Source organism: Talpa occidentalis, unplaced genomic scaffold, assembly GCF_014898055.3.
Source record: "Talpa occidentalis isolate TD23 unplaced genomic scaffold, MPIMG_talOcc4v2.1, whole genome shotgun sequence".
In the NCBI taxonomy this organism is placed as follows: Eukaryota; Metazoa; Chordata; class Mammalia; order Eulipotyphla; family Talpidae; genus Talpa; species Talpa occidentalis.
Window position 1 is genome coordinate 22402450 of NW_026555331.1, and position 23781 is coordinate 22426230.

At 33.2% G+C, this 23781-nt stretch overlaps 1 protein-coding gene across 4 annotated transcripts in view; it reads left to right on the plus strand.

The window, feature by feature from the left end:
* The window catches only part of CSMD3 (CUB and Sushi multiple domains 3), an 831873-nt gene that overhangs the window by 547100 nt on the left and 260992 nt on the right, over positions 1-23781 (plus strand). For all 4 annotated transcript variants that reach the window (XM_054692020.1, XM_054692021.1, XM_054692022.1 and 1 more), the window contains 3 exons: positions 7776-7892; positions 11025-11240; positions 13162-13350. In XM_054692020.1, coding sequence (XP_054547995.1) covers positions 7776-7892; positions 11025-11240; positions 13162-13350 — 522 coding nt within the window. The remainder of the gene's footprint in view (positions 1-7775; positions 7893-11024; positions 11241-13161; positions 13351-23781) is intronic.

Here is a 23781-nt window from a genome sequence, read left to right on the forward strand (position 1 = left end):
AGACCGATTTGTTTATATAAAGAGGTTTTAAAGAATCATCAGCATATCTTCTCTGTATTTAATACAATACCATTTATAATTCTTGTGATTGTAAGTGACAGAAATCCAATTCTAATTGGTTTTAAAAGATAAAAACTGAATTTGTTATTCAATTATTCAAGTCTTAGAAAAGGCAGGGATGGCATACTTTTCATAGCTAATTATAAATAGGAATTCAGACCTTTCAGAGATCTCTCCATTTTCCACCTAGACTGTTCTCTATGCTTTGACATAATTCTCTTTAATTGCAGCCAGTCTTTTTCCATATGTGGGACTGGTAACTTAAAGCCTACATTTTCAGCATCAAAGAATAAAGAGAGTTCTATCTTGATCCACTAGAACATCCCAGGGGAGGCCTCTCATTGGTTCATACATAGGCCAGTTACTATAGTAAAGAAGTTACGTAGTATAGAAGAAGGATCCAATATGGTTCACCTTGTCTTAGTTATGTGTTCATGTATCCCTATGATTATCCCATCTTGATCTGTCCTCTTTTGTATTGTCATTCACCCTGAGCATAACTGGACAACTGAATTATATTCACCTTTAAATTGACAAATATTTGTATAATGCAGCTACTTAGTTCTTCATTAACTTGAACTAAAATATCCTATCACCTCATAAACCTAATTGGTGCATTTAACCCTCCAATCTAAACTGTTTCCCCAAAGACAGCTAATCCAAGTTTCATGGAATAAAGGGAGAAAAAAAAAACAAGCAGAATTTCTTTCCCTGGCCTGGGACTGTAACTTTGATTGGCCTAGATTGTCAGTATGTTCAGAGACAGCATGCTTTATTCTTACTCACATCAGCTCTTTGGCATCTTTATAGATTAATTGATGCACCAAGCAAACTAGACAATGAGGGTTGGTGGTAACAATAATGATAGCTGACATTTACTATACTACCATTTACCATTTACAGTATATATATATATATATATATATATATATATATATATATATAAATTCATTTTATCTTCATTTTATCTTCAAAATAGCTCATGAGGCTAGTTTGTGGATATTCTATAGTACTTGGAATGTGTGACTGGAAAATAGAACATTCTCTCTACAAAAATGTCACATGGAAAGAGTAATTTGAATTCTGTTCATTTTTTTGTATTCTTTGGTCTCTAAGTAAAAATTGATCCTCTCTAAATTAAGAATCTCTCTCCTTCTTCTCTTGACCTCTTAGGTCTACTCCCTCCAGAGCAACCAGCATTTTTCTTTATAAATTAAGGGAGATCAGAACATTCTAGTATATATCATCATAGGAAGAATAAAATCCAAAGACTTTTGTTTGGCCTAATTGTCCCCAAGTAATCTGAACTTTATGTCATCTCTCACTAGTTTCTCCCTCATACTTGCCTCTGCACTCCAGCTACTCTGGTCTCGTGGCTACTCATCAAATGTGATAACTCCCTCACTTCTCTAAGTATTTCCATTTAAAATCCTTTCCCTTCTTCCTTAAACTGGATTCACTTCCCAATTTTAATCACTATCCATTTTAAAGCTGTCTCATTGACCATTCCTTATAAAAGAATAGTCCCTGTCATGCCACTTGTATTTTTCTTCACAGTATTTACCATGCTTTAAAATTATCTTTATGTATTACTGTCTGCTTTTCTACCAAAATTTAAGTTTTATATGGCAAGACTTTGTTATGTTCAAAACCTGTCCACAGTGCCAAGAACAGTTCCCATTACACAGTTGTTATCTAATAAATCTTTGTTGGTAAAACAATAAATGAGCTAAATTTTCCAGTCTTATGGGAATACTTGCTGTATTTTATTTCACACATTAATTTTTTGCTCTTTGTCTTCACTCATGTTGTTCCTTTCCACTAGAACGTCCTAGCCTTTCCCTTAACTGTGTTTATCAAAATCCTAGTTAATCTTTAAAGGTAATTGACTTGACTGTACTTTCCCTGGATAAAGCATCTTGACAAAATCTCAACTTTTCCTAGACACTGTTCTCTATTATAGCAATTTTGCTTCCTTTTAACCACCTATTGATTCACCAAATCAATATTTGTTAATTATACTGTGTAGGCACTGAAGAAATATTGTTGAACATGAGTAAATACTGTCTATGTATACTTCTTGAGCTAATGGAGTAAATAACGGTAATGCTAATTTTCTTATTTCTCTTGTATTCTTGAAGTCATGAACCATGTGTCAATCTTATTTCCTTAACATGTTTTAAAAAGACATTTGACCCATAAGAAATTAGATTTAAACAGCAAAACAAACTTTTTACCAATCTTTTAAAATTAATCTCACTCAAATATATCTACAGTATTTTTTCATAGAATTGAGATTTTAAGAGCTTTAGAGAATATCAGACAAGAAAAGTCAGAATAGCACTCTGCTTTGGTCAACAGGTTTCAAAGGTAGCATGAATGTCAAAAGCTACGGCCAAAGTTTTCTATATAACAAGGAAATAAGACTGTCATGAGACCAGGAGGAAAGTTCAGGTCATATGCCTGATATGACACAACCCTTCAGGAGCTAGTCACTGTTAATTAAGATAGCTTCCCTTTTTGATCGGTAGGTGGTACATATATCCTCAACTGCTGAAGACAAGCCCTGTTTTCACCCTTTTCTTGTTACCCCAATTCTATCTTTAAATCCTCCTATTTAGTTGGGTAAATAATACAACCATATTACTGGGGGGGGGTACATTTAGAATGAAAGAGGTTACATTGTTATATAAGGGTAACCCAAGTCATTTGAGGCAGAACCCAAAACTGAACTGAATGTACTTAAATTTCATAATTTCTTTTATTTCTTCCACATTAATAAAATATTTCATTATATGGACTAAAACAAAAGAGTGCAGAGATTGATATTTATGATGCAAAAGTTCAAGATCAGCAAGGGTGCATAGATCTCAAGCATAAATAGTATCAATCAAGGGTATATATCTCCAAGTGGGCAAACCTGAAAATAAGAAAATATCAAGTTTGAGATTTAGAACTAGTCAACTATCTAATAAAAAATAGTAATTGGATTAATAATCGGTGGCTATTTCCATGTTTTATTGCCATACTCAAAATGCCTTGGTGTATCCTCATCTAGAAATTGTCTGTTTTGGTAACAGATTGGCATTTGCCTGGTATATTATCACTCTGTTGCAAACGAAGGTCTGATTCTACAATGTAGGCAATTGCATTTGGGTTTCACTTTTGAGATACTTTATTATTTTACAACTCCAGTTGATGCTTATTATATATGACGGTCATCATATATGACAACCATCAGAGAGAAAAAAGCTACTCGACAGTATTATTGCATAGCTAATTGTTTTCAATCATAATTTGGACTATCTCTGTAACTTTGTTGTACCACTGATATTTGTACTTTTAGGTGCTTTTCTTTGTCTGCTCTTAGTTCTCACATAAAATAGCCAGTTTTTCATATATCGTTCCTAAGTTCTCTGCAGCATGTCAAAGATTCAGTTAATATACTTTATCTCTCAATCATAACATCTAAACCCATGTCTGCTGTAAAGTATTTGTCTACTTAAATATATATGGCATCAGTTAGCAAGATTGTTGGAATAAATTGGAATTATTTCAAAAGAGGTGATGTACAAGAAAAGAAAGGAAAAACACAACACATTTTTTAGATACCCTTTTTCTAAATGAAGTTTATATAAATGACATATTCTTTTAAACTAAATTATAAAAAATAATTTAAAAAAATTACTCTTATATGAAATTTTAATAGTCTCTATACTGTTGTCTTTGGAATATGTTTAAACTTCATTTTCTATTTCAAAGTTTAAAAAATCTCATAAAAATTTATGTCTTCTTTTATTCATCTTAAAATTTTGGATTATCTCATGATTTAATCTAATAGGCTATTTGATTTCCACTTATGCATTCTTATTCTAATAGTAAGGGCCCTTTTTAGAGAAGCAAACATCATCAGATAGAGAGACTATTCAGTAATAACCATTTGTAAAATTAATTCAATTCAAACAAGTTTCCTATTGAGTACATGTAGTCAATCACATGTAGTAATCTCTTCTGATTGTTCTAAAAACTAACAACATAAAGCAAATACAATTCAAAATATTTGCATTGTAAAACAATCTCATTTAGTATGATGGAAGATTTCATTACTTGATGAAAATGATTCTGCTGCTGGAAAACTGTTTAAATAATACACAATACTTTTGACTAATAAAAATCCAAAAGATATAGATCAGCTAAATATTAGAATATAAATACAAGGATACTGACACACTTAAAATTGACACGCTTAAAAAATTTTTCTGGAGATGAACAGATTCAATGAACCTATTAGAAAATGAATGTTGCCCTTGGATAACTTTTATACAGATTAATCATGATGGGGGAGATCTACAGAGTCAAAAATAAGGGGAGGGTGTCATATCTTCTTTTTTTTTTTTTTAAAGATTTATTTATTTATTTTATGCAAGAACCAGGGTACAGGCCAGATGTGTGGGAGGGTGAGAGAATTCTCCAGAGCCAGAAGGGGGAAAAGAACAGGCAGACTGATGAAACACACTGCTAAGGGGAGCAGCAGGCGTGGCAGGAGAGGTCTGCCGCGCCATGTGGAACCCTTGCTGGCCAGCCAGGGATCAAACCGATACTACAGAGGCTGTGGACAGCTTCGCAGCATGGCGCTCAACCGCCTGCACCACCAGGGGAGGCCCCATATATTTCTTGTTGAGATAAGAACTTACGATATGGAAAGAAAAGAAAATAACAACACTGTTTCAACAACCTGCCCAAAATCATGGACTCTAAAACTAGACTGCTTGAATTGTCTTTGAACTTGCTTTATTATCGTAAACCATGAATAATTACACTATTTTTAACAGTAATTTCAGTAGGATTGTAGTGAGGAGTTAATTTAGTTAATATAGAGTCTTCATAGCAGTGCCAATCACATTGTAAGTTCAGTATGTGCTTAGTTTTTTTTTTTTTATATACAGAGAATTAACTGTGGAATAGTTGCAATTGTATCCTAATTTTTTTTTAAGATTTATTTATTTATGCATAAAAGAACTGGGGTATAGGCCAAATGTGCAGGCAATAAAAGGATTCCCCAGAGACTGAGTGGGGAGCAGAACAGGCAGATTGACTGAAATACTCTGCTGCGGGGAGCAGTGGGCGAGTCAGGAGAGGTCTGCTGTGCCATGTGGGTTGCTCCCTGGCTGGCTGGTAATCGAACTCGTACTACAGAGTCTGCAGCTAGCTTCATAGTGTTGTGCTTAACCCCTTGCACCACCAGGGAGGCCCTATATCCTAAGTTTCATGAGATATAAAGTACATGTATTTTCACTGTGTCATAAAAATTCCTCTATACTTTGTCATGTGATTATAATCAGTGTAACAATAATAATGTTTAGTGATAATATATTAGTTGCTAGCCATTCCTTCTAAATATTAAATGTGCTTATTACTATTTAACTTAATTCATTTACTTGGAGAACGTCTGTTTAATTTTCCACCTTAAAAATAGGTGTGTTAGGGCCTTCCCTGGTGGCTCAGTGGTTGAGCGCTGGGCTGCGAAGCTACCCGCAGCCTCTGCAGTGCCTGTTTGATCCCTGGCCACAGAGGAGGATCCCACATGGCACAGCAGACCTCTCCTGCCATGCCCACTACTCCCCTCAGCAGTGTATTTCATCAGTCTGCCTATTCTGTTCCCCGCTCTGGCTCTGGTGAATTCTCTCACCCTCCCGTGCCTCTGACGTACCCAGTGCTTGTATAAATAAATAAATAAATCTTTAAAAAAAATTTAAGAGTTTTCCTAAAAAAAAAAAAAAAAAAAGGTGTGGTAGATGCAACTACTGATTCAAAATAACCAAGAAACTTTCCAAGCACAGAAAGCAGGATATTCAACAAGTAATTTTATACCAAAGCATGCTGAAATCCAGAAGAGATATATATTTTATACAGATACATACATGAACCAACATGCATGCACAGGAACTGACATACTTTCCCAAAATTAAACATCTCTCCTTTTTGTTAACTTTTATATGTTGAAATTAATTAACTGATTTACCTCTTATTTTTGATGTCTCTGTTCACCTACTTTTACTGTAGCTGTATGATAGATATCTAATTCTTTCAAACACATGTTGTATGAATTAATCTAGTAGGTCACTTTCACTCATTACATTTCACTCAACATTTCATACTGTTTTTTTAATATGACTTTCAAAATGGAGAATAATAGAAATTGTAGTGTAATAAGAATAGACATATGTACAAATAATCTAATAAAAATGAATATTCTTCTGTCAAGAAACACAATGAATTACAAGGAAAATAAAAACAGGTTCATTTAGCACTACCATTATCTTATGATAGTATACCTCTTATATTAATCACAAAATTCATTGCAGCCTTTTAAAAAAAATTGAAAGGAAATTGAGAGGTTCAGTAAGAATAGTTACCACTGAAGATCTGTGCAGGTTCTAAACAGGAGCCTAGGACACAAAATCATACATGTTACTGTGATATCTTAATTAATGAATAGGATTGGAAGCTTGGACTTGGTCTCAGGAAGACAGCCTATATTACAAACTCCAAGAGAGGTAGTAGACAAGTTCTTTTTTTATTTTAACCTGTTGGTGACATAAAATAAATAACAAAGGGAGAAATAGCTTTAAATTTTGTATAATTTGTAAATATTTCAATATTGAAGGATTTAATCCTTCACTACCAGGAACTGCAGAGGTATCATTACTAGTCAGTCAGCGTAGAAGAGCCACCAGATTCAACTCTTCCGCTCAGAATTATTACTTGGAAGAAATCATGGAAGTGAAAAAGTTCCAAACTCATTTTTTTCTAGTGTCCTAGAGAAGATAACCAAAGATCAAGCAGAGAAAGCTCCATGTTGGTTTAATTTTCACTATCCTTGCCCATGTCCAAGACACTTGGACGCTTGTACAAGACGCTTCTATACGTGGCCACTAGAATCTTTGCTCCTACTATAATATACATCCTTCCTAAGCTATATAGCATCATCATCTTTAGCTTTAAATACTGATAAGATTATCTGGCATGCTATTAATACTGATGGTTGTTAAATGTGGGATAAGATATTGTATATTGATTTTTCTTCTTGAATAAATAAAATGAATCAACTTTTCATTCCACTGACTTCATAACCATTTATTTTTATTATCTTGGAGAATTTATTTAAAAATCTATATCCTCTCAAATATTTACTTTTGTTCATGATATTTCCCAGATAAATACAAAGTACAGAATCAGTCTTCAAAATGTTCACAGCTTACTTCACTGTTTTGAAAAGAACTTTATAAAGAATGACACCTATCCCTTTAGGAGTCTCTAAGAAATAATTTTGAATAATTAGCAGTTCATTTTCTTAAAGTTCAATAAGAGAGACTGCTAAACAATTAATTACTCATGTTTAATTTATAACCAACTTATGCAAATGTTGTTATAATTAGAAATGTATAAGATAAGTACACACTTCATTTAAATGTGGAAAGTTGAGCTGAATTCTCTTGGGCCAGTATTAATTCTCAGAGGCTGTTAGTTATCTTTTCCCTTTCTAGTGCTGCAATGTGGGAGTGATTTCCTAGTACTGGAAGAGGTCTTTATACAATCTTGAAATAGCTTAAGCAGAGAAAATCAGACTCATTTTATCTCAAGAAAGGAGACATTTGTTTAGCTTCTCCCTCTCAGTGACTGATCATACGACTGTATTTTTTTTTAATTTTCAGCATTATGTGGAGGAGATGTTAGAGGGCCCAGTGGAACAATCTTATCACCTGGTTACCCAGAATTTTATCCAAATTCTCTGAATTGTACATGGACTGTTGATGTAACCCATGGAAAAGGTAATTTGTCTCATGCAGTTTTAATTGGACTGTCTTCTGAATTTTCATTATATCTGTTTTTACTTCACTCTCCGTGGCAATGTCATTTATCACCAGGAAATATAGATCAGTACTAAAATATGCTAAAACAAATTTCAGTTTTAGCAACTGCAGATTATTATTACTTTACCATAATGTTATAATATTCTCATGCTTTTACCACAATGGTGATATGAGATTGTTTCTTTTGATATATTAAATGTTATTTGCAGTTTTCTTATCAACAAAACCTCAGTCTTTTATTCTCTGCTTTAGTGCTGTTAAAGATTGATTTCAGAAGTTCAAAATGAATATGAAGATGCTCTGGAGCATCTTCACAATGTGTTTATATGCAGTCATTTGTAAAATGTTTATTATTATTTATTATAAATATAATTATATGTCCTATTTAAACTTATAACCATTTAAGAAATATTTGTGTCTCAAATTTTCTCTATGGTGCTGTGTTAATATCTGGGCATATATCACATAATTAAACAGAAGTGGTAAAATTATACTGTATATGAGAGTTGTTAATAAGTGTCTTTTGAACAAATAAATGAGAAGACCTGTAATACCAAATATGATTCATTCATGCAATACAATCAAGCCAGCAAATTACCAATGCAAGTGATTAAAATAATAAAAATATAAAAAATGACCTTCCTAACATATCAAATAAAAATGGATTAAAATGATTTACCTGGAAATCTGTTATTTACCTGGAAAAAACAATATTTGCCTGGATATCTGTGCTTATCTTTTAAAAATATTTTATGTATTCATTTAAATGACTGATTTGGGGAAGTGTTTTTTCATTTACTATGTTCTTAAATTGTTCCTATTGATTTTTTTTTATATTGAACTTAGTGATTTTATTATAGAAAATTTAGAAAAAATAAAAATGAAAAATCCTACCAGGGAGAAAATGTGGGTACAATTTGAAAAATAAAAGTTTGTATTTAATATATTTACATTTCCTTGTGCTTTTCACAAATTAATTCTGCTTTTAGCTTAATTTTATTGTGTTTCAGGATTATATAGGGATGATTATTATCATGAAATGAATTTTTGTTGAGGAAAATATTGTTAAATTAATATTCTTGTGTTCATTTTAGGAATGAAATACCAGGAATGAGGTGAAAGATATTGTAAACTGTGGTTCTTATTGTTCTCCATAATACATGATTCCTTGCTGGAAGTTAACCAAAGCATCCTATTATTCTGGTGTGCAGTGGATTAATGGAGTTTAAAATAAGCTTCCTTGTATTATACAAGAAAATGGAGGGCTGCATACTGCTTGCTATGTAAATAGAGGTTTAATTAACACTTAAGGTTTTGCATCTTCACAGGTTGCAAGTGTTAATTAAATCTGTATTTACATGGCAAGAAATGCAGTTTTAGATGTTTCTTTTAAGAGCCAACAAAGTTTTACTGGAAGTATAACTATTCCAAAGTATAGTCAAAGTTATGTGAAGGATAATCTCAAAACTGGGAGAAATTGCCAAAGTAATGTAATCTTATCTCTCATCTAATTTCTTTCTACATTTTCCCATCAATATGATGAACAAGTTTGATACTGTTATTTTCATTGGTGGGAACCTTACCTCTTGGGAAAACTTGCTCAAATGTTGTACAATTCTAATTGCCTGAAAATGATTCTGTGTCTGTAATTCCTGTTCTGCCCTTTGGACTTAGAACAAACAAAAATAATCAAATCTCTGCTTCGACCAAAAGTTCTGTAAATATAGCAAGCTACCTGCAGATTCTTATTATAGCCTTCCCTTCTCAGACTAAACACTTGCTTTCTTTAGTTCTTTATTATAAAATATTTTTATTGTCATCATTATTCTAATCACCCCTCTCTAAATGTGACCCCGACTTATTGATATTCGGGGATATCAATATTTTTCAGAAGTGTGGTTTTCCAGAATGACATACAGTATGGCATCATTTGGTTCAATATTTCCATTAAAGAGGGTTTTGTTTAGTTTTATTAATATTTTTCTTGTCACCTTGATTCCCACTAAGTTTGTAGTTCACTAAATCATATTTTACTATTAACATATAGTTAAACTCAATTTCTAAAGTTCTATAAAATACAATTGATTTTTTTCTATCTTCTGTACAGATTAAAGTATTGCAATATTTAAGAAATAAGACATTTAAAATACAACATCAGTAATCTTTTTTACCATTTAGCAATAAGTCAAGGAGTTTGAATACATACAGTCTTCAACAGTTTCAGTTCGGTTAACTACAGTATCAGGCAGCCTGCAATGAACCTTGTTTACAGTGAGCCATATTATTAAACATTGTTTATATGTGTATAATGAGAAACCGAAGCCTGGCTGAATTACAGCAAAAGGAAAAAATGTTTATTGGGGGCTAGAGGACACATACCCAAGAATCCCTGGAGCAGCCCAAGTTGCCTGGGGACAAAAAGTGTTTATATACACAAAAAGAGGGGATAGTCCATTCTCTGGTGGGATTAATGAAGTATTCATATAATGCAGATCTGATTGGTGGAAAGTTTGTCAAATGGTGGTTGGTAAAATTTCAGCCCAGTGCCCTTTGGCACAAAGGCCGTCTCTTCTCCAGGGGGAGGTGTCTGGTCATGCCAGAGCATGCCTGGAAACCTTGATGTGTTTGAGGCCTGACCCTCACCAATTTCCTGACTCTGGTTTTTACCCAGACTTGGGATGGCTCCATTTGTGTTTTCCTTTGTTTTATATTAGTTATCGTGTATGGTTTGAGGAGATTGCAAAAGGAAATGAAGAAGGCTAATAAAACATGTCAGAAAACTGTGCTTCTATTCTAAATAAAGGCTATAAACTTTCCTTGAAATTTTCAGAAAGCTTATAGGTGATTTCAGTAATTTGTCTTGAAATTTTATTTCCAAGGAGTTTCAAAGACTATTTTACTTTTATAAGGGAACTAAAGAGAGGAAATCAAGAAAAATATTGTAGAATATTTTGGAATATTTTGTAACAATGCTTTTTTCATTTTCAGAGAAATCAGTTGTAAGGAGTTTCCTGGTTATAGTTACTTTGGAAACACTGAATATGTTTTGCCTGCATCTTGTGTAAGTCTAATTGTCCTTTTTCTTCATAGGTGTGCAATTTAACTTTCACACCTTTCATTTGGAAGATCATCATGACTACTTACTGATCACAGAGAACGGTAGTTTTAATCAACCACTAGCACGCCTGACGGGTTCAGAACTTCCTTCAACAATCAATGCTGGTCTCTATGGAAATTTTAGGGCTCAGTTGCGCTTCATTTCAGATTTTTCCATATCATATGAAGGATTCAATATTACCTTTTCTGGTAAGAAAATAAACAGAAAGTCTTGTTAATAATAAATCAAGTTTTTATAAGTATGTTCATAACTTATGACAAAAAGAAGGAAAAGTAATAGAAAAGAAGACAAATAATCTGTCAAAAAGAAAAGGAAACTTTAAAGGAAGATTAATAATACATCAAAGATTATCTATAATGATGCATTGAAGAGAACCTTTAAACAAATAAAAGAAATTAATTCATTAAAAATCTACTATAGGTACATAAGTTACATTTCTTTAACTTGCACCCCTGCATAATTCTAACAGAGGGTGAGAGTAGCTAAAATGCTTATGAGACGTAAAATGAAAATTCAAACATATATTTTAAATTATTGCACAACTAAACCAGTAATATTCTAGCATTATGTGTCTTGAAAAAGGCATAGTTAAAAGACTAAGATTAATATAAACTTATTCATTTGGAACTAGATGACCTAGAAAATAATGTAACTGCTCTTTTTTCTATAATAAACTCATATATAGGCAATACTGTGACTTGAATTCCAGCAAAGGAATTTATAAGACCAAAGTGCATAAAAATCATTCTTATAAGTTAGAGCTCTGCTTTCTTGTTAAATGTAATAGACAAGTTGTTATTATTTAAAACAGAAACAAATTAATTGCTAGTGCTAAAATTGTAATGCGTTATATATATATATGCATATGCATATATTCATACAAATGTTAACCTTGTTCTTCAACTCTTATTTTTGTATTTGCATGCAAATACTTACTTTCTAAAATAATTATTAAAATATTACATAATGATTAATAAATGAACACTATGATTTTAACCTATAATATTAAAAATATATCCAAATAAAATTTTAAACAAAAAATATTGCCATCATCAACATGAAATAGTCCCTCCTGTTTTCCATTGCAGTTACTCAGTAAATGGATATATTGAGAATAGTTTTCTTTTGTCTTTATATAAATTATGATATTATTTAATCAACTCTACTGTCTCATAAGCTGTAGAATATTAAGTTTTTCATTTTTATGATATTCATACATTGCTTGGTGAACATTTCTTGTTATATAAAGTAATACTATAACAATTTTTGGTATGTTGTACTTCAGTATTACATAAACTCTTGCATCTGAAGTCAAAATTTTTACAGAATATGAATTACTGAACTCCTTGAATACTAGAAGCATAAGGGCATTTATATTGTATACTAAACCTTAAGTAAAATGAGTTTCAAAACTACAAATGATTTCATTACAAATCATATTTTATGTTTGAATATATGCAACTACTTACATATACATGCATATATATAAGTGTATATATACTATATATAAGTAGTATATATTATATAATATATATATAATGCAGAAAAAAGACTACAGGATAAATATTTGCATTTTTCACTTATCAGAAAGTGACATTTTCTTAAATATATTGAATTTCACACATAAAAGTACTCATGAAGTGATTAGTTCTTTCATGAAAGATGAATATTTTGTGTGCCATTAGCATGTTCCTATAATTGCATGATATAGTCACTTTTAAAATGTATAACTAAGGGGCCTCCCTGGTGGCTCAGGGGTTAAAGTCAGTGCTATCATGCTGTCACCAGCCACTGCAGCACCAGTTTGATCCCAGGCCAGGGAGGTGACCACATGGCACAGCAGACCTCTCCTGACTCACCCACTACTCCCCTCAGCACTGTATTTCAGTAGATCTGTCCTGTTCTGCTCTCCCTACTCTGTCTCTGGTGAATCCTCTTACCTCCCTCTGCCCCAACCCCAGGGCTATACCCCAGTTCTTGTATGCATAAATAAATACATCTTTTAAAAAAGTGTCACTAATCCCTAAAAGTATCCTGTTTGCAAACAGTAAGGATATTGCTCTTAAAGTGAATACATTATCTTAGTCTTCCTCTGCCTTTAATTTACAGAATATAATCTGGAACCTTGTGAAGATCCTGGAATTCCTCAATATGGTAACCGAATTGGGTTCAGCTTTGGGGTTGGTGACACGCTGACCTTCTCATGTTCATCAGGTTATCGGCTGGAAGGAACATCAGAGATCATTTGTCTTGGTGGTGGCCGACGAGTGTGGAGTGCACCTCTGCCAAGGTGTGTGGGTACGTGGTCAGCTGCTTTCATTTGCTTGTATGTGTAGTCACTGTCCATGGAGTTGCATGGTTACACACCCTTCCTTTACTATAATATGTTTAATTTCTTCATTAATTTCATATTAGTTATTCCAAAGTTTTTTTTTTTCACTTGAAAATCTAGTGTACCTCAATTAACTTCCCAACTGCTTCATTCAAGCAATCATGCTTCCAAATTTGTTTCAGATAGTGACAATGAATGGACAGATGAGAGTAGATATAGAGATAGTATGACATTTTGAGAGATTACTGAATGTTTCATTATTGTATTCTTAATAGATGATTTTCTAGTACTTCCAACTGAAGTTTTGACAATATTTTATAATTTAAAATTAACAATCATGAAAAGTGATTACAAGGGAAAATGTGTCAAATAAATAGATAATTAAAGGGCTGTCAAGGTGTATGCATTGACTCAATATGTGAAATCTATGTAATTAATTGATGATGATAGATGAGTTAAGGGGGAAATTTCATGTTGGAGATAAAGAATACTGATAATGAAAGTATTAAAATTTTGGAATCACCACCTCAATCTTTGGAATAGAGGGTATCCTTGCTTTTCATTTTCATGAATGTTTTGACTGAGACAAAGAAAAATAATCTTCGAGAAAATGAAGGACATTTTCCTTAGGACTAAGTTATTCTGTATTTAAATGAGAAAAGGAGTCAAGAATTTCTTCAGGTCATCAGTCTTTCAGTAGTTAGCAGTACTTACTTTTATAGAACAAAATGCTAATGGCCATGTTATAATTATTTCATAAAACTACCAAAATTCTCAAAAGCATTTAATTTTAATTACTCTAATTGGAGATGTAATTGTAGGTCACAGATCTGTGTAAATTATAATGTGCTACAAAATCTGGCAAATTGGTAGAGATTTGATCTGTGGTTTAAGATCCAGTCCTTTTCTATGGAGGCAAAAATGCTCCACTGATGACAATAAAAATGAAAAGGATCCTCTGTGATTTACTTATTATATGGACTGCTGTAAATAATGTGGGAATTCCTATGTGGCCCCATATTAACTAAACATATATCATCATTCATGTTAGTATGAGTCTGAAAGCTTTTATGGTGATGAGACATTTTTCCCCAACCCCTGTGTTTATGTAACACACAAACTAATATATATGAGGAAATTTATTTTTAATATCAAAGGCTTGTATAGATCTGGCACAAGCAACCACAGAGATTTGGATTTGGGAGGTGATGAGCAGTCATACTCGCAGTATCTTCCAGGAAGTCATGTAGCTTGTATTCCTTCTGCTTTATATTATTTTGTTTTTCTTTGTTGCCTGCTGTAGCCAGATTTGAGATTCCCTTTCTCATCTGAATTGTCGTATTTCGATTTGTGTTTGGTGTGAATATTTTCAAAGACCAATTACTGTGAACCTGGGGAATAATCTAGGTGTAGACTGTGAAGACTTGGGTTTATATTCTGATTATTTGAGTGGGTTAATTCACATTTCTCTGTTTAATTTTTCTCACTACAAAATGGTTACAACAGCAGTACCCACTACCTTGTTATGAGTTAGTTATGACAAAAAAATTAACCATTGTCAGTCAGACACAGTACAATTCCTGGAACATAGGAAAGATTCAGAATTCAGATGTTGTCATAACTTTTATTATATTAAGTATAATCAGTCTGTTGTCTATCCAGCCCATCAATCCTTTTTACAAAACTAGTTATAGTGGGGAATGAATTCCATTTTATAAAACAATGACATCTGTGAGGGTCTACTATGCCTCTTTGATAGTTATTTAACCCTTATTATAATTTCATTAATGTTACCCCCTCCATTTTTCATCAGAACAAACTGAGCCTTACAGATATTAAATTACCTGTTCAAACTCAAAGAAGTTAGTGGAATAACCATAATTTGTATCTTTCTTATCCTAAAACCAAACTTTTTCATAATACATGATCTTATCTCAAAAAGGTGTAGGGAAAGGCGTCTCTCAAAACATAGTGTTAATTAATATTTTCCTCTAAATGCAAAAAAGGGTTTTTAAACTGTAAATAGATTATTTGCATATACATTTTAATGTCTATTCCATGTATATAATAGATTTTAATAAGTGAATTAATGAAAATCTGACTACAAAAAAGTAACTATGAAGTTTGTTTTATTAAAGTATTTCTTTGAGAGTAGGTTTTTTTTGTGCCTAGATCTTTAATGGAAAGAATGAAATAAAATCACCCTATGGGGAAATTTAGAAAATAAAGTTATTGTTGTGGGAATTTTCCCCCATTTTGAAATTAGCTTTGCTTGCTTTCAAACTTATTGAAATTTACAAGTCTATTGACCTTAATAAATCCCATGTAGGTATACATTCAGGTTACCAATGGAAGGACTATTTATCCAATAGAATGACTTTTTAAAATATATTCCTCCAATTTATTTGTTCATTACTTTGCCTATGTTTTAAAACAGATGTGTTCTTTTCTGTATTTCTAGTTCCATATATGTATATATTTTCTATTCTATTATCTTTTGAAAATTGACAGTCTCCAGTGACATAAGACACACAATTGTTTCTATCCATATAAACAGATCCACTTTTAGCAATGCTAATTTATTTGGGCAAACTTACTTCTTAGATTTTTATACTTTTCACTGCATATATGTCTACTGCCAATTCTTGAATCCATACTCCCTTGAAAACTGTTGTTCGTTCCTCAGCATAGCCAATACCATGGAAAGCTTTTGTTATAAACTATGGCCAAATTATAAATAGATTGGCTTCCAAAACTTTTTTTTTAAGTTTTTTTTTTTTTTTAATTTATTTATACAAGCACTGGGTACAGTCAGAAGCGCGGGAGGGTGAGAGAATTCACCAGAGCCAAAGCGGGGAGCAGAGCAGGCAGAAGGACCAAAGTACACTGCTGAGGGGAGCAGGAGAGGTCTGCGCGCCATGTGGGACCCTCCTCTAGTGGCCGGGGAGCAGCTGGGGATCTAACCAGCGCTGCAGAGGCTGCGGGCAGCTTCGCAACCCAGCGCTCAACCGCTGCGCCACAGGGGAGGTCCTGGCTTCCAAAATTTTGCTTTATATTTCAGTCATTTGAATCCTAGGTGGTCTTAACACAAAGTTGAAAATGATTGATACATTCCTAGAACAAAACAGATGAAATTTTAAATGTCATGGCAAGTATAAAACTATTACTAACATTAACTAAAATGACTTATGCATCTATAGGTTTTTAAAGAAGGTGTCTGAAGAGTAGGGAACCCATGATAAACACTAATTTTGGAAACTTCTTTTTGTTTTTTTTTTTTTGCTTATGTATGCTAATTTTTATTCTGCTTAGAGTATGGCTTGGCTGTGGTTATCAGTTTGTTTTGATAAAATTTGGTGAAAATTTTGGTTATTAATTGATTAATAATATGTAAGCAACTTCTTGAGTAATCTCTGCATTTATGTTTTAAGTTAATATTTTAAGTAAATATTAAACTATAATAATACCATAGTGTGGTCTTTTACAATTTTGCATAACCATGTCAAATCTCATTCATGTTGTGAAAGTAAGTTAAGTATAAAGATTTAATTAGTTAAGACAGAATGCCTATGGAAACAAACAAACAAACAAACAAACAACTGAAAGTTATACACAACCTTAGGAGCAGAAATTTGGCTGTCACAATGTTATGAGTCCCAAGCTTGTGTTCAGTTCTCAGCATCATCCCTCTGTCCATAAAGTTGGAAAAAATCTGGCCTTAATTATATGTAGTAGGGATTCAAAGAACTCTTTCTGCATCTCCTTCACTTTTATAAAAGGAAACTTGACTATTTGTTGGGGATTGTAGAAGTGCAGGGAAATTTGTAGAAACAGTAAAAGAATCATTGGAAATCAAGAGTCTAACACAACTCAGAAGCAGGAAATCTCCTCTCCATATATTAACCTCTATTGCAAGCAGGCACATAGTTCATATTTACATCCAGCTTTTCCTAAGCTGTGTGACCTTTGGCAAATTGTTCAAATCTCATTCCTACCAAGTTTTGTCAAATAGAAAATGTGAATGGGCATAGCTATGTTGCCAGATCTCTGTAGCTCCAACAATAAAAGATGTAAATTGTCAAATGCTCAGCTCACACATGATATCCCTCAACAAACATCCATTCCCTTTCCTTGGGTCTGCAGTTCTCTCCACTGCCCTCCAGCTTTCCTAAGTGTTACATTGATTGATTGGTGTGAGCAGTGATTTTTCACCAATCACCAGGAAAGGAAAGTGAAGAAGAGGAGCTACTAAGAACTTAACACGTAAAACCTTATTTACAGCTTAGTAATCAAAATGTAAGTTTCATCTTAAAAATATATTTCTGTAATTCATATTTTGGAAAAGGCAAAAATAATCAACAAATAAAATATCAATGATGGAATTTTATATATATGATTATTATAGAGAGCTGTGCTTCTTTATTTTTACAATTTATTTGTAAAGATTTATTTATTTATGCATACAAGAGCTGGGGTACAGGCCAGAGGTAGGGGGGTGAGAGGATTCACCAGAGACAGAGTGGGGAGCTGAACAGGTGGATTGACTGAAATACAGTGCTGAGGAGAGCAGCAAGCTAGACAAGAGAGGTTTGCTGCACCATGTGGGTCAGCTCCCTGGCTGGGGATTGAACTCGTGCTGCAGTAGCTGCGGATAGCTTCAGAGTTCTGACGCTTAACCCCTTGCACCATCAGAGTCACCCTATTTTTACATTTTTTTTTTAATTGAAGTAACATTGCATTATAACAGTATACATGTTTTAGGTGTGCGTCATAAATCAACATCTACATTACACTGATTTTATACTACATTAGATTCAACATTAAAAGTTCAGTTTTATCCTTTACCATACAATTGACCCTGTTACTGGATTTACCCACTCCTTTTCCTTTTTCCCTCTTTCCTTCTAGTAACCACTAATTGATCTTATACTTTACAAGTTTATTTTTGTTTATTTAGTTAATTTATTTGGTTGGTTTTTATATATACCTTATGTGAGTGAACTTATACATGACTGTCTTTCTCTGTTTATTTCACTAAGCATGCTTCTCTCTAAGTGCATCCATGTTGTAAATGTCAGGATTCCTTTTTTTTCTTTTTTTTTTAAACAAATGATTAATATTCCATTGTGTATATGTACCACAGCTTCTTCAGTCAATCATCTGTTGATGGTCACTTAGGTTGTCTCCCGGAAATTGTAATGATGCTGCATTAAACATGGGGAGATATATATATATATATATATTATATATATATATATATATAAAATATATATATATATATCTTCCAAATAATGGTTTGTTTTGGTTTTCAGGCAAATACCTGAAGTGCAATAACTACGTTGTATGGTATTTCTATTTTTAGATTTCAGAGGAATTTCTATACACTTCTCCATAATGGCTACACCAATTACATCTTCATCAACAATGATTAAGGATCCTTTGTTTCCATATTCTCTCCAACAATTGTTATTTCTTGTTTTTGGATAATAGCTATTCTCACAACCATTGTTGCTATGATTTTCATTTCCCAAATAACATAAAAAGATAAACATCTTTTCGTGTGTCCATTTGTGACCTGTATGTCTTCCTTGGAAAAGCATCTATTCACACCCTTTCCCCATTTTTCTTCTTTATTAATTTTTATTTATTTATGTGTACAGGAACTGAAGTATAGGCCAGAGGTGGGGGCATGAGAAGATTCACCAGAGACAGAGTGGGAAGCAGAACAGTCAGAACTACTGAAATACTCTGCTGCAGGGAGCAGCAGGAGATACAGGAGAGGTCTCCCACACCATATAGGGTTAGCTCCATGGCTTTGGATCAAACTCATGCTGCACACATGGCAATACATTGATAGTGCTGAGACTTTACCCCTGAGCCACCAGGGGGGTCCCCTCTCCCCATTTTTTCAATTGGGTTTCTTTTTGTTAGTGTTATTGTTGTTGAATTTCATTACTTCCTTATAAATTTTTGGATATTGATCCCTGTTAAATATATGATATACAAATATTCCTTCCCATTCAGTGAGTTGTCTTTTCATTTTGATGATAACATCTTTCCCTATACAGAAGTGATTTTGTTTGATGTAGCCTTATTTGTTTATATTTCTTTTATTTTCCTTGTTAATGGAGTTCCCAAACACATCTCCAAGGATGAATCAAGAGGCATAGTGCCTGTTTCTTTCTGTGTATTTTATGGTCTCAAGTTTTGTATCCAAATTTTTAATCAATTTTGTACTAAGTTTTGTGTATGGTGTTAGTGGTCTAATTTCATTCTCTCACATGTGATTGTACAGTTTTCCCATTTATTTGAAGAGACTTTTCTTACTTCATTGTATGCTCCTATCTCCTTTATCATAAGTTAGTTGTCCACATATGTATGGGCTTATTTCCACGTTTCAAAGAAAATGGATTTGGAGCACCTATAAAATGGGGTTTAAATGTACAAAAATATAAGAAATCTGATTTTTTAAAAGATTTATTTATTTATGCATACAAGAACTAGGGTACAGGCCAGAGATATGGGGGTGAGAAGATTCACCAGAGACAGAGTGAGGAACAGAACAGGGAGACTGAAATACACTGCTAAGGGGAGCAGTGGGTGATACAGGAGAGGTCTGCTGCACCATGTGGGTTGCTCCCTGGCCAGGGATCGAACTTGTGCTGCAGAGGCTGCGGATTGCTTCATAGGTTGCATCTTAACCCCTTGCACCACCAGTGAGGTCCCAGAAATCTAATTTTTTTTTTTAAGATTTATTTATTTATTTATTTATTTATTTATTTATTTATTTATTTATTTATACAAGCACTGGGTACAGTCAGAAGCGTGGGAGGGTGAGAGAATTCACCAGCGCCAGAGCAGGAAATAGAACAGGCGGACTGATGATACACTGCTGAGGGGAGCAGCGGGCGGCAGGAGAGATCTGTGTGCCATGTGGGACCCTCGCCTGGTGGTCAGGGATCGGACTGGCACTTCAGAGGCTGTGGGCAGCTTCGCAACCCAGCGTTCAACTGCTGTGCCACCGGGGAGGCCCAGAAATCTGATTTTTTAAATAAGACAGACATCCTGTACTTTTTTGGTCAACAAATAAGTAACTTGTCTTCTTTTCTAAAATTTACATAACAAAATAACACTGGGATTTCCATTATCATTGTTCTGAAGCAAGAAGAAACTTGTATGTTTTCACTCACCTCCAAATACTCCAGGAACCATGCCAGGTCATGTTGCAAATAAACAAGAAACTAATGAAAGGACATATTTTGCGTGGAGGTAATTTAGTAAAGTATATATTTGTATTAGTAATCATTTGTCTTTAGGCAGGAGTTCACACATTTTAAATAGTCCACATATTTTGAAGTCATTTTGAAGACATTAATTCATTCATCCTCATAATCCCTCATTTAACACATCAACTTCTATTTCTAATTTTATGTCATTGATTTTTTTTATCTGACCTTGGACAAGTAACAACATCTTGACATAATTATTAGTCAAACAAGAAAAATGATGAATCTACTTAACACATCTACATATTTTCTCACTTTTCTGACTTTTTATATGATAACTGTTGATTGTCACTCATTATTTAGTTTAAATAAAAAATTAACAATAGGGCAAATGGGGCATAGCATATATGAGAATTTATCATACTATGATTGCAACTTCTCTGTAACTCTAAAGCTATTCTAAAAGGAAAGTTTATTTAATGTCCAAAAAAGAATAACTATAATGAATTTGAAGAAATTCATATTTAAACAAATTGTTTATTTTATCTCATTCTCTGAGCTCTCTACATTAAAATTATGTGTATCAGATACACATACTTGTATATCAACTATGATTGACATATCAAGTTAGTCATCAATCTAGATGTGTGCTCCTATAGAAAGATTATTAGGAATTAAGAGACTTTAATTACTCCCAGACCCTAACATAAGTTAGCTAGATGACATTACACAAATATTTAAAATAGCTGTGCTACATTTTTCCAGAAAGGGTGATTGATATCAATGAACTTTACTTGACGTAAGTATTTTTTTATAAATATAACAAAATATTAGATAGGAAAGTGCTGTCATAAGGTAGGTAGATAAACATATATTTCTGTTTCCTTATATAATTCTTACTGTTTTGATTTCATGATTAGACAATATAAAAATCTCTAATATTACCTTATACTTGTTCATTGCTTTATAACTTTTTTTTTTTAAGTTTTTGCTTGCAACCTTATGAAGAAAGAAGAGGAGTTGTTATTACTGTTTAGCAATTGATAAAGTGCTGGTTAGAAAGGTTACAAGTAATGAGTGGAAGACTATTCCAGAACAAATGACTTAACATTTTATAGCAGTATTCTTGTGGTATCCAGTTGACACTAATTTTCTTACTTACTGGAGCACTATATGGAAGAATATATATATATATATATATATATATATATATATATATATAAACAATAGACTGGGGTAAAGCAGAATTTTATAAAATTCTGGGCTCTGTGGCACACAGTTTCAATTACATCTACTTGTTTCTTCCATTGTTTAGTAATAGATAATATTCAAATAAGTACATGTGGCTGTGTTCCAATAAAATTGCATTTACCAAAACAGATAACAGACTGCATGTGGCCGTGGAGCAATAGTTTGTACATTTCTTCAACAAGCTTAGCAAGTTAGTCAACTTAAATATCTCCTTTATGTTTGGGAATTTATAGTCATTCACCCTTTAAGGAAAAAGAAAGGAACCCTTACTGTTTCTCTATTTTTTTCATCTTGTATTCTATTTATTAAATAGTACATAGTTTACTGATTTTTGAGATATTTAATATGTTTACATACAGTGTTAAGATTGTGTGGGTGCACTGAAGTAGTTTATGGGTAATGTAATTCTCGACTGTCTTGAAATATTTGCATACACCAAGATCTCTTCTGAGTATCAAGTTTGTATATCCATCTATACATATCCTCCCCAGACACCTTTATGGAACTCACTATTTCCTCAGCTAAATCATCTTTTCCTTTGTACTCTTTACTTTAATTATAAATCATTTTCATCCAATCATTCAAGCTAGAAATAATGTCATCTTTCGATTCCTTCTCTCTTCCCCTATATCTATATTGGGTTAGCTTTGGCTTATATCAGTTGCTCACTCTGAGCATAAGATGGTATAGAGGTTTTCTCACCATGTGATCATTCTGAACCAAGTTGTTCCGAGTTGCTTGTGACATATCCATAATGGTGCTTCACTTACAAGGAGACTTTCATTGAAATTATCTTCTGTGTTGTTATAGTCTGAAATTCCTTGGCCAAAATATTTTTTAATTTTATGAGGATTTAAAATAGCAGACTCCTAGAAGCACTTTATTCCCTATATATACCCTCATGATCTGACTATTAAGGCTTGTTGCAAGTCAAAATCTGTCTGCTGATTGATATAGAAGATGAGTTAATTTTGGGATCACTTAGAAGTTAGACCCTTCATGGGCCTCCCCGGTGGCGCAGCGGTTGAGCACTGGGTTGCGAAGCTGCCCGCGGCCTCTGCGGCGCCGGTTCGATCCCCGGCTGCTCCCCGGCCACCGGAGGAGGGTCCCACATGGCGAGCAGACCTCTCCTGCCGCCCGCTGCTCCCCTCAGCAGTGTACTTCGGTCCTTCTGCCTGCTCTGCTCCCCGCTCTGGCTCTGGTGAATTCTCTCACCCTCCCGTGCTTCTGACTGTGCCCAGTGCATGTATAAACAAAAACAAACAAACAAATAAATAATAAATAAATAAAAACATGCCTCTATAAAAAAAAAAAAAAGTTTAAAAAAAATTAAAAAAAAAAAAAAAAAGAAGTTAGACCCTTCATAGAGAGTTGAATTACAGAAGAGGGGAAAAAATAGAGTATTTACAAAAATTGGAAGCTATGATTCAGGCTCATGTCCTTGAAGCAATTACAAGGTGAGGATCTCACACAAGAATCACAGTAGGACCAGAGGAATTTGCTTTCTCTGCAGCCTCTGAGTTTATTTCTTCCTGGTTTATGGAGCAGCATAGCAAAGAAAAATATATAAATACTGTAATATTTACCTAGAAGGTATGAATTACATCAACCTTATCAATAGACAATTTTTTATTTTTTATTTTATTGTATATTTAATTTGGAAGGCTATTGGTCCCTAGTACCTGTGAATGCCAGATAAGAAATATTTCACCTGAGGTAACAATAAAAGCTAATATTTACTATGTATTTATTATATGACAGGCATGGTCTTAAGAGGTTTGAATAAGGACACTAAGACCCAGAAAGGTTAAATAATTTTCCCTAGGATAATATATTAACAATATTGTTATTTGAAGTAGGTTAGACTGGGAGCAAATTTTTGTTCTATGTAAATATGAGCCATAAGGAATAGATATATTA